Below are 12,359 nucleotides of genomic sequence, written 5' to 3'. Positions count from 1 at the left end.
AAATCTTCAGATTTCTTTTTTTTTTTTCAATCTAGATAAGCCTAAGAACATTTACTTCTTATAATAACTTTATTTAAATGTAGATAGCCAATTTCCATAATTCATGTCATATTTCCTTAAACAGGGCAATTAGGGCCTGGAGATAGCTATTTAGTAGCACAGCATGCACCTTACTATGTGAAGTCCTGGGTTTGAGCCCAGGCACCTTATGGGAACACATGGGCATGAGTGGTACATCAAGAGTGATGGGGCAGTCCTGTGATGTCAATCCTCTCTGTCTCTCTCCTCTCTCTAAAATAAAAGGGATGAAAAAAGTTGACCCAGAGAAGCCACTCAGCAATGGAAAAAAAAAAAAAAAAAGGACAGAAGAGTGGGTGACACACTCAAGGACCCAGGTTCAAATCCCCAGTCCCCAGCTGAGGAGGGAAGCTTCACAAAGTGGTAAAGCAGTACTGCAGGTACTTTCTATCTCTCCAATTCCATCTTAGTTTCCTTCTCTATCCAATAAATAAATAAGGAAAAAAGATTAACAGGACAAATCAGTAGTAATGTTAGAAGTGATAGCCTACAAATTTGATCTTCACAATAATCCCACAAGAAAGATAGTCTTCGTTTTACATAGGAAAACACTTAGGTGTGTCTGTAGGAGTAAATAACTTATTCAAGATCAGAGTTAAGTAGAAAAATATGACTTTGAACACAGTTCTGTCTGATCCAAAACGTGTGTTCTTTCTATAGAAGGTATGTACACTTTCTACAAGATAAGTAAATGAATAGTTTTCTCTTAAGAAAGCTTCAAGTTTCACAGATACTTTCACAGATAGTGACTCTGAGTGGAGTGCAGGACTTACATGTGCTAGGCCCTGGGTTCAACCCTGGGTGCCATGTGTGCCAGAGAAAAATAATGTTCTAGACTTACTTTCTTAAAAAAGAAAAAGAGAAAGAAAGTAGAAGAAAAGGAAAAGTGGAAAGGAAGAAAGAGGTTCAAGTTTAGAAACATTTTTTTCTTAGCAAAAATACAAAACACTAGGGAATAATGGATCTGTTTTGCAACAGGGAATTGTTGTCACCAACCACTGCCTTCTGCCTGAGAATCTTGAAGAAGACAGCATCTGAGTGAGCTCCAGGAGGGCAAAGACCATACCTGCCTTAATTCAATATGACATCTGTATAGCTTAGCAGAGCACCTGGCACACAGTAGGTGCCCAGAAAATATTTGCTGATCTAGTGCACAAACCCTCTCAGATTAAAACCAAACACAAATGAAGCCTGAGAAATGCTCGAGATGGTGACTCACGCCAACACAGTCTCTTCCTTGCTGAGGCGAGCAGTAAGGGCACCAAGTGCTTCTTGAGAAGCCAAAGGAAGTCCAAAGCCACTGAGGGCTGCAACTGCATGGTAGATCTGGGTAACAGATGAGTCTTCACTGACAGCTGCCAGAAGCAGATCTTTGGTCTCATTTGAAATAGAGATCTAAGAAAGGATTAACAGATAGCTTTAAAACAGTAGCTGGCGATTTGTGGCAGGCATGCTAAAGATGACATGTAGAGCAATTACCAAAATCCTACCACCTACATAATTCTTGTGTGAGGAGGCATTTTCCCCCTTCATTTTGAACATTTTTAAATGTTAAAGGGAGATGAGAGGGAAAAAAAAAAATCAAGGTCTCCCATAACAAGACAATAACAACAATAAAGTTATTTTTTAATCCATTAAAAGTGAGGTTAGGGATGTGGCTCACTGGTAGAGTTCAGGGCTTGCATGTGTGAGATTCTGAGTTCAAAATTAAGCATCACAATATGTCCAAGTAAGGTCTGGCTTACCCCACTACCACCATTGGCAAATAAAAACCTTAAAGAATAAAACTCATGGGGACCAGTTGGTGGCGTACCTGGTTGTGCACAAGGACCCGGGTTTGAGCCCCTGGTCCCCACCTGCAAAAGGAAAGCTTTGCAAGTGGTCAAGTAGGGCTGCAGGTGTCTCTTTCTCTCTCCTTCTCTATCTCCCCTACCCTCTTGACTTCTGACTGTCTCTATCCAATAAATAAAGATAATAAAAAAAAATTAAAGAAAAAAATTTTTTAAAAAAGAATAAAACTCATGAAGAGTGAAAATTCACGGGAAAAAGTAAAGAAATTCCAGTTTTTTCAGAGGAACAATTTTAAGAAGGGCATTTCCACAAATACTAATGAATTCTCCCTATTAGCAAAAATCCAACTTTAGTAATACATATTCCACTTTGAGGTGCATATAGATGTAGGAACTTGGACTTACCTCACACCCTGAGAGGAAGTGGCTGGACTGGGCAGCATAGAAAAGGGAATCCACATTGCTGAAATCAAGATTTGATTTAATGAAGGTGCATGCTTTCTAAACAGGAAGAAAAAAAAAATCAAACATAAGTGGTGATATTCACAGTAGCAAAAGAGAGTGTTTTACAGATGGCAAATAAATTCTAAGCACACTATGATAGCTTAAATTATACAAGGTCCTATTTTTTAAGCTGTTACTTTCCACAGGACACTATACTACCCAAAATTTCTGACTTCATAGGAAAAGCAACAATCCTGATTCAGGATTTAAGTTCTTACGAATCTTGGGGAAAAAAGGAAAGAGCTTTCACTAATCACTATCTCTTTTGTGATCTGTGCTGGTGTTTATGATGCTCTTCCCTTCAGTGAACATAAGCACCTTTGGTAGCTATTATCCCCATTTAACTGAAAATGCATACTTTGTATTTAACTGAAATACATATGTAGGAGCCATTACATAATCTGGTGAAGGTGTTGGTCTAAGAGTTGTGGTTTATTGTTAAACTGTTTAACATAATCTGGTGAAGGTGATAAAGCTAAGAAGAGGAAGAGTGTCTTCTCTGATTCTACTGTATAGGGATCTCCACTCAGCTCCCTAAAGCCAAGTCAGGTTCAAACTCCCAAAGTGCACTTAAACCTACTACTTTATTGAGATTTTTCTAGTTCACATATGCTCATTACCATGCATCCAACTACCTAAAGCAGAAAAATGGGTTCATTCTTGCATTTTCCCTTACCCTCCAAGTCTACTGATCCTTTTCTCAAACCCAGTATCCACCCTCTCATTTCTCTCACTTGTCATTTATCAACCAGACTAGTACAACCATCTCCTATATGGTCTCAAACTATGCAGCAGATTCTGCTTACTGCTTTAAGAGTTATCTTTAGTGGTCTGGGAGGTGGTGCAGTGGATAAGGCTTTGGACTCTCAAGCATGAGGTCCCAAGTTCAATCCCTGGCAGCACATGTACCAGAGTAATGTCTTTCTTTCTCTCTTTCCTATCATTTCTCATAAATAAATAAATATTTTTTTTAAAAAAGACTTATCTTTAGTTGCTGCAGAGGTGGCTTTAGTAGCAGATCACAGGACTTTCAAGCATGAGGTCCTAAATTCAATCCCCAGTCCTACATATGCCAGATACTCTGGTTCTCTCTCATCAAATAGATAAATAAATCTGATGTATTTATCTATTAATGAGAGAAAAAGATAACCAGAACATCACTCTGGTTCTCTATATGATGCCACAGATTTAACTTAGAACCTCCTGCACCAATCCACATTTATTTATTTTTTTTTTTAGTAGAGGTTCCTGGGAGTAGGACAGGAAGTAGGACAACACATGGGCCTGGCAGTGAGCTGTTTGTTACCTTTTACTAATAGCTATTCTGCTTTACTTGATATTTTACAGTGTGTATGAGCTTCCTGAATTAAAAAAGAAAAACATTAAAAACTTTTGAGTAGGTATAGAGAGATAATGTAATTGTTATGCAATGAACTTTCACACTAGGGGCCAGGTGGTGTCACACCTAGTTGAGCAAACCTGTTACAATACACAAGGACCCAGGTTCAAGCCCCTGGCCCCCACCTGCAGGGGGAAAGCTTTGTGAGTGATGAAGCATTCCTGAAGGTGTTTCTCTTCCTCTCTATCTCACCCTTCTACTCAATTTCTGGCTGTCTCTACCCAATAAATAAATAAAGATATAATTAAAACAAAATAAAAGAACTTTCATGCCTGAGGTTCTGAGGTCCTGGATTCAATCCCCAGCACCACAACAAGACAAAGCTGAGCAGTGCTCTGGTTTAAAAGAAAAAAAATTTGTTTTTTTAGTAAATAAAAATGTTTTTTTTAATTTATAGGTAAAAATTGAGCCTCAAAAAATGAGTTCTGGCCAGAAGTTTGAAAGAAATCAGAAAGGAGAAGGGTAAAGTATTTTACATTGCACAAACAGGGATCTAAATAAAACTATTCAAGGAGCCCTTACAGGTATGGCAAGCTTAGGAAGTGCTCTGCCGCCCTCCGGTGCTTTACCAGTGAAATGACATAACCCTACGTTCCCAAATATGACAAAGGTCATTCTCACCATTTTTTTTATATTTATTTATTTATTCCCTTTTGTTGCCCTTGTTGTTTTATTGTTATAGTTATTGTTGTTGTTGATGATGTCGTCGTTGTTGGATAGGACAGAGAGAAATGGAGAGAGGAGGGGAAAACAGAGAGGGGGAGAGAAAGATAGACACCTGCAGACCTGCATCACCACTTACAAAGCGACTCCCCTGCAGGTGGGAAGCCGGGGGCTCAAACCGGGATCCTTACACCAGTCCTTGCGCTTCGCGCTGCCTGCGCTTAACCTGCTGTGCTACTGCCCAGCTCCCTCTCACCACTTTTTAAGCACTGTCAGATCACTGTTCTATGTGTTTTGTATACCTTTCTCATTTAATAAGATAACCTATATTCTGCTTACAGACAAGAAAAGAGGCTTTAAAAAAGCAAAGTAACTTGTCCAAGGTCATTCCATTTGAAAGGAGGAAGAAAAGATGGCAGGGAAAGAATGAGAGAGCAATACTCCAGCATATGCAATGCTGGGAATTGACTGCAATACCTCATCTATGCAAGTCTTGTGCTATAACACTGAGGCACCTCCCCAGTCTTGATCACTACATTCTTTTGTTAATTATTATTATCTCTATTTATTTATTGGATAGAGACAGTCAGAAACCGAGAGAGAAGGGGGTGATAGAGAGGAAGAGAAACAGAGACCTATAGACCTGCTTTACCACTGGTGAAGCCTTCCCCCTACAAGTGTGAACCAGGGGCTTGAACCTGGGTCCTTATGCATTGTAACACGTGCATTCAACCACCTGGCCCCTATTGCTCCATTCTTTTTTATAGTATTATTTATTTATTTATTTTCCCTTTTGTTGCCCTTGTTTTATTGTTGTTATTGATGTCACCGTTGTTGTTGATGTAGTTTTTTGTTGGATAGGACAGAGAGAAATGGTGAGAGGAGGGGGAGACAGAAAGACACCTGCAGACCTGCTTCACTGCTTGTGAATGGATCCCCCTGCAGGTGGGGAGTCAGGGGCTCAAACCGGGATCCTTACCCCCATCCTTGCACTTTGCGCCATATGTACTTAATCCACAGCACTACTGCCCAACTATCACTCCATTCTTAATGGAGGCGCTAGAACTGAAACCCAGGTAGACTGGTTCCAATCTGAGATCTACATCTCATATCTCTCAAAAGACCAGTAAAAATTATCTGCTCCAGAATAAAACTAACTTGCCTACTCTAATTCTTGTATAAACTATCATAATAAACAGTACCAGCAAGCAGTCAGTAGCTACAAAGCTCACTAGGTTGACAGTACGGAGAGAGAATTACCTCACAAAACACTTTAGACTCTCAGAAAAGTCCCTTAGTGTGTGACAAAAGTCCACTTTCTGAGAATTTGTAATTCTGACTCCCAACAGCTCTTTCATAGTTCAGATCCATCTTCCCAACTGAAGAATGAAAACTGCCCCCTGAAAAGTATTCATTTTCTGTCTCCTTCCTCCAACTTTCCCTGTGCCTTGTGTTAATACTTTATCTAAATATCCTCCTGAGCAAAAAAACAAATCATGAACCAAGCCCTCCAGCAACACTAAATTTCCTTTTCTTAATTACTCCATTAGCAGCTCCCAACTATTCATACTTTGAACATGCTTTTTGGAACCTTGTCATTCTGTCACTGTGACATGCTGTCAAAGTGCACCATGGTGAGAGCCTCCACCACACCCCTTGAGATCAGGCCCACTTTTTCCAAGTGCACTTCTTATCATACTTTCCACCACACCTCTGCTCCAGTTGCCCTGGACAACAGACTCACGAACAACACCAAAGCCTAACAAGCGCTTTTAAGACTCCACACTCAGTAAAGGCTTGTCTCTCTATTCAGAAGTTGGCTTTTCTCCCTATCAATTGCTAACTCCTATGATGCAGTCCCAATATTCAAGACTTATTTTCTAGGACTAGGGAAGTAGCTCAGTAACAGAATGCTTTGTCTTGTGTGTATTAGACTCTGGGTTTGATACCTGGCACTGCCTATGACAGAGCAGGGATCTAATTTTGGTCTCAGTTCCCTTAATTACAAAACATTTTAAAAAAAATTATTCTAGGGCAGGGGAGATAGCAAAAGACTTTCATGTCTGAGGCTCTAAAGTCCCAGCTTCAATCTCCAGCACTACTATAAATAAGCTAGGACTGAACAGTGCTCCAGAAAAAAAGGGGAGGGGCTTAATAATGTCTTATAAACATGAAGTTCTTCTGTCTTCTCTCTCCTCCTCTCTTTTCCCAAACAGCCAAGCTTCTCCAGAAAGTTGTCTTCATTTCTTTACCTTCACACCTTCTAACAAGGTTTCTGGCCCGTCATGCCACCAGTAACATTCAAACTGTATAAGCATAAGGACATTTCACAGAGCTCATTCCCTCATAGTGGGTAGAAATGATGACTTCTTTCTCCCTTTCACTTCCTGGGTTCTCCTGCACTGTACTGGATTTCTTCTTCTCTGTGTGCCTCTGTTTCATCCTCTTCTGCATGACCTTCCAACACCGGAGCTTTTCAACTCAGGCCCACTTCTCATACCTCCTCTATTTCCCTAGGCAATCTCAGGCCCCTGACTTCACCCAGGACACTTTATACAGTTAATTTTTAGATTTGTGTCCCACTCTAGATTTCTCTCAATAGCCACTACTCTGACTCAAAGGCATTTCAAACGTGCCTTGAATACAAAACTCAAACATCTTTTATTTTTATTTATTTCTAATATTTTTATTTGTTTATTTATTCCCTTTTGTTGCCCTTGTTTTTATTATTATTGTTGTTGTTGCAGCTATTATTGTTGTTGGATAGGACAGAGAGAAATGGAGAGAGGAGGGGAAGACAGAGAGGGGGAGAGAAAGATAGACACCTGCAGACCTGCTTCACCGCTTGTAAAGCGACTCCCCTGCAGGCGGGGAGCCGGGGGCTTGAACAGGGATCCTTACGCCGGTCCTTGCGCTTTGCGCCACCTGCGCTTAACCTGTTGCACTACCACCCGACCTCCAAAGAAATATATTTTCAGAGACAGGCTGGGAGTATGGATCGACCTGTCAATGCCCATGTTCAGTGGGGAAGCAATTACAAAAGCCAGACCTTCAACCTTCTGCATCCCACAATGACCTTGGGGCCATACTCCCAGAGGGTTAAAGAATAGGAAAGCTATTTTTTATTAGATAGAAACAGAGAGAAATTGAGAAGTGAGGGGTGAGGGAGAGAGGAAGAGAGACTATTTCACCCTGCAGGTAGGGACCAGGGGCATGAACCCTGGTCCTTGTGCACTGTAATGTGTGCATTTAACCAGGTGAGCCACCACCTGGCCCCAACTAAATTCAAACATCTTTTCCATAGTTCTAATTCTCTTCTTGTGTTCCTATCTTAAAGAATGACCTAATTGTGGTTCGGGAGGTGACGCAGTGGTAAAGCTTTGGACTCTCAAGCATGAGGTCCTGAGTTTGATCCCCGGCAACACACGTGCCAGAGTGATGTCTGGTTCTTTCTCTCCTCCTGTCTTTCTCATAAATAAATAAAATCTAAAAAAAAAAAATGACCTAAACACTGATCCAGGCAGTAAAAGTCTAGAGTTCAGACATTATCGTGTGTACCTCTTCAACATTCAATTTTACCCTATATCCTGTCTGTTTGCCACAAAGAATAGAAATCTTTCAAACTCTCTTATCCTATGGTTTTGTCAATATTTTCTTTTTTTATATATAATTTTTTTTAAAGAATTTATTTATTTATTCATGAGAAAGACAGGAGGAGGAGAGAGAACCAGCCATCACTCTGATACATGTCCTTGCTGGGGATGGAACTCAGGACCTCATGCTTGAGAGTCTAGTGCCTTTAGCCACTACACCACCTCCCGGACCACAATGTTTCCTTTTTATAAATAAATTTAAAAAGAATCTTTCAAAAATGAAACTGGATCATGGTACTTGCTGCTTAAAACCAACTGCTCTTTAAAGAAAGAGCAGTACTGCAGACTGGGAGGTGGCACAGTGGATAAGGCACTGGACTATCTATCACTGAGCATGAGATCCCAAGTTTGATCCCGGGCATCACGTGTCCAAATGATACTCTGGTTCTGTGTCTCTATTCTACCCTCCAATAGCTATTTGGGGCCGGGGGGGGAATAAAATAATATTTAAATTCAGTAATTGCCCTGGGAAAGCCTCTCTTGACTAAGTCAAAGTCCCCTTTTTTATTCCTAAAGAATGCCCCTTTTTCTTTTTTTTTTTTTTGCCTCCAGGGTTATTGCTGGGACTCGGTGCCCACACTAAATGAATCCACTACCCTGGAGGCCATTTTTCCCATTTTTGTTGCCCTTGTTGTTGTTCTTGTTGCCACTGTTATTGTTGTTGGATAGGACAGAGAGAAATCCAGAGAGGAGGGGAAAACAGAGCAGGAGAGAGAAAGATAGACACCTGAAGACCTGCTTCACTGCCCATGAAGCAACAGCCCCCTACAGGTGGGGAGCCAAGGGCTCTATCGGGGTCCTTATGCTGGTCCTTGCACTTTGCCATGTACGCTCAACCCACTGCACTACCACCCAGCCCAAGCCCCTAGATTTTCTGATTCCCAAACTGTAATGCCACATGCCTCAACCTCATAAAATTTAAAAACTTGGGGCCAGATGGTGGTGCACCTGGTTGAGCGCACGAATTGCAGTGGGCAAGGACCTGGGTTCAAGTCCCTAGTCCCCACCTGCAGGGGGAAAGCTTTGCAAGTGGTGAAGCAGTGTTGCAGGTGTCTCTCTGCCACTCTCCTTCTCTATCACCTCGTTCTTTCTTGATTTCTGGCTGTTTCGATCAAACAAAATAAAGATAATAAAAAATTTAAGGGGCCAGGAGATGGCACACCTGGTTAAGTGCACACATTACAGTGCAGAAGGACCCAGGTTCAAACCCCTGGTCCCCACCTGCAGGAGGAAAGCTTCATGAGTGGTGAAGCAGGGCTGCAGGTGTCTCTCTGTCCCTCTCCCTCTCCTCTCACTTTCTCTCTGTCTCTATCCAATAATAAAGAAATAAATTTTAAAATGAAAATAAAAATTAAAAACATTTCCAATGTATATTTTATTACATGATATATACCCATTTCTATTATTAAAACATACATTCCAAGAAACCAGAGATTTTTCTTTTGAACACTTGAATCTCTAGTGCCTACCACCAAATATATATAGTACATCATGCATAGGTAGCAGAAACTCACTAAATACATGCAAAATGACCAAAGACTGTTTCTGCAGCCTGCAAATTCCCCCTGCAAGAGCTCAGGCCTGATCTAGTTTTCTCAACAGATACTGTGTGTGAGCTGCTCCCTCTGCTGGACTCCCACAGTACTTGCCAGACTCTACAGGGTCTCTGCACTCAACAACTGATCAGGCTCAACTAGTGTGGTAGTTCTCACTAGATAGTGAGCCCTGTCATCTATTCTGCACAATATATAACTCCTGCACAGAGCAGATGTCTCACAAAGAATTACTGCCTATGGAAGGTCAGATTGTCTGATACCCCAGCAATCAGCTGAGTGTCTGACACTCCTACTCAGACCTTACTGAATTGAAATATGCTTTAACCTCTATATGTCTGTGCCAGACACTGAATTAGCATTTTATACTTTTGTTTGTTTTGTGGCTCTGGGGCCTCCTGAATAGGAGATACCACCAATAAGCAGCTTCCTTGGCAACAATTTTTTCTTTCCCTCTTTTTTTTTTTTTTTATTAATTTCAAGAAAGGAATCAACTGGTAGAGCACAGGACTTGCTCTGAGGCTCCCAGAGCCTCAGATAGGCTCCCCAGCACTGCACATACTAGAATGGTGCTCTGGCTTCTCTCTCTTTATTATTATTATTATTATTATTATTTGAATATTTATTTATTCCCTTTTGTTGCCCTTGTTGTTTTATTGTTATAGTTATTGTTGTTGTTGCTGGACAGGACAGAGAGAAATGGAGAGAGGAGGGGAAGACAGAGGGGGAGAAAAAGACAGACACCTGCAGACCTGCTTCACCGCCTGTGAAGCGACTCCCCTGCAGGTGGGGAGCTGGGGGCTCGAACCCGGATCCTCACGCCGGTCCTTGCGCTTTGCGCCACATGTGCTTAACCCGCTGTGCTACCGCCCGTCTCCTTCTGGCTTCTCTCTTTTCCTCTCCCATGTGAAACTCCCCTACCTCATATGAACTAAATAAAAAGTAAATACAGCTTTAAAAAGGAAGAACCAGGAAAAAAAAGGAGCGAGAGACCACAGCATCATTTTAACATCCATATCACTCTCATATGGCAGCCAGGGTTCAAACCCAAAGCCTTGTGCATACATAGTACACACTCTACCTGGGTGAGCTATCCCCAGGCCCTAAGCACTCACTTACTCCTCAAACAATCCTATAAGCTTACAGCTTACAGACAGGCTATGTTTGATTACTTTTTAAAAGATAATCTAAGGTTTACAGAATTCAGTCATTTAAATACTACTATAAGTTTTGCCACAATACATATCATATTTACTATCTTTCATTTAAGAATATAATACAACCCCCTGTTCTAAAGTCTTGTAGAAAATTAAGCATTATCTATAAAGTTACCATCCTCATATGCTTGTTTTTAAAAGTATGTTCCAGGACCAGGTGGTGGCACACCTGGTTCAGTACACATGTTACATAGTACAAGGACCCAGGTTCAAGCCCCTGGTCCCTACCTGTCGGGGGAAACTTCATGAGTGGTGAAGCATTACTGTAGCGTGCTCTCGCTCTCTCTCCCCCATCTTGCCCTCCCCTTTAAATTTCTGTCTCTAGCCAAGAAATAAAGATTATGGAAAAAAAAAATTTAATGTGCCTATGGTACCTGATTCTCAAAATGAAAGATATTCACTCTTCAAAACACCTACAATAATTTTCTATTTTCATATCATTTAACCCCATCCCATCTAGTTTTGCTGCTAAACTCTCTAGACACAAAATAACCAAGATATCCTTTAAGAGTCTGTGAGAGCAACCAACTCAGTGCATATATCACGGCTGAGGGAGTTCTCTCTACCCAGCTGAAATCAAAAACAGTTGAACAAGACATGTACCACTGCATAGAAGTGGTTGTAATGAAGACTTTCTCTCAGTGAATTTATTTCTAGTGTGTACATCACATATGAAAATCCAACAGCTCTAAAGAAATTCCCTCCTTTCCATTACTTCTAGTACATATACCACAGCATATTTCATAAGCAGTTAACAAAATAAGGTATGATTAACCCACTTACTTTCTGACTAGAGAAGGACATCTAGAAAGCTTCTTTTCTGTCACATTAAAGTTTGCTATTCACTCACCCAGCATATACTGAGCATTAAACAATGAGGGAGGTGGCTCAGTGGCAGAACACAGAACTTGTATGTGTGAGGCCCACAAACACCAGAGCTGCTGTGCTCTGGCAACTCACTCTCTTTCATTAAATAAATAAATAAACAAACATATATTTTTCTCTCTCTCTCTCTCTTTTTTTTTTAAAGCAATGGGAGCATTCTCCAAGTGACCCATGTGTACCTATATGTGGTATGTCTTCACTTCCCTAAATAAATTATGCAATGTCTGGGGAAAGAAAACAGACACACACATATATATCATATATAAACTTTTTTTTCTTCTTCAGAGCACTGAGAAGCTCTAGGGGGATTAAACTTGGGACTTTGGAGCCTTAGGCATGAGAGACTCCAAACAAAGCTGATCTGAAAAACATGTTCCTAATTTCTTAACCTAGCAATCCATGGTATTATAATGAATAAAATAAAATTCACTTAGCATTGTTCTAAAACCCAGTAAAAGTTTTAACTATTAAGCACATCAAAGATCCAGGTATAGGGTTGGGAGCAAGTAGAAGTCCAGAGAATACGTCAGAGTTGGATGCATGCCTTGCCATGTGTACAGCACAGGTTCAAACCCTGACATCACATGGGAGGGCTATGACACTGGAGGAAGTTCCAA

General features: G+C 40.8%; 1 protein-coding gene across 4 annotated transcripts in view; it reads right to left on the bottom strand.

Annotated features, from left to right (window-relative positions):
- RPN2 (ribophorin II) overlaps window positions 1-12,359 on the bottom strand; it is a 66,793-nt gene that overhangs the window by 46,645 nt on the left and 7,789 nt on the right. For all 4 annotated transcript variants that reach the window (XM_016186143.2, XM_007518441.2, XM_060189599.1 and 1 more), the window contains exons 3-4: window positions 2,274-2,369; window positions 1,298-1,473 (exon numbers count right to left, since the gene is read on the bottom strand). In XM_016186143.2, the coding sequence (XP_016041629.1) occupies window positions 1,298-1,473; window positions 2,274-2,369 (272 nt within the window). The remainder of the gene's footprint in view (window positions 1-1,297; window positions 1,474-2,273; window positions 2,370-12,359) is intronic.

The sequence above is a fragment of the Erinaceus europaeus genome, chromosome 1 (assembly GCF_950295315.1).
Source record: "Erinaceus europaeus chromosome 1, mEriEur2.1, whole genome shotgun sequence".
NCBI lineage: Eukaryota > Metazoa > Chordata > Mammalia > Eulipotyphla > Erinaceidae > Erinaceus > Erinaceus europaeus.
This window is presented reverse-complemented; position numbering and strand designations above follow the sequence as displayed.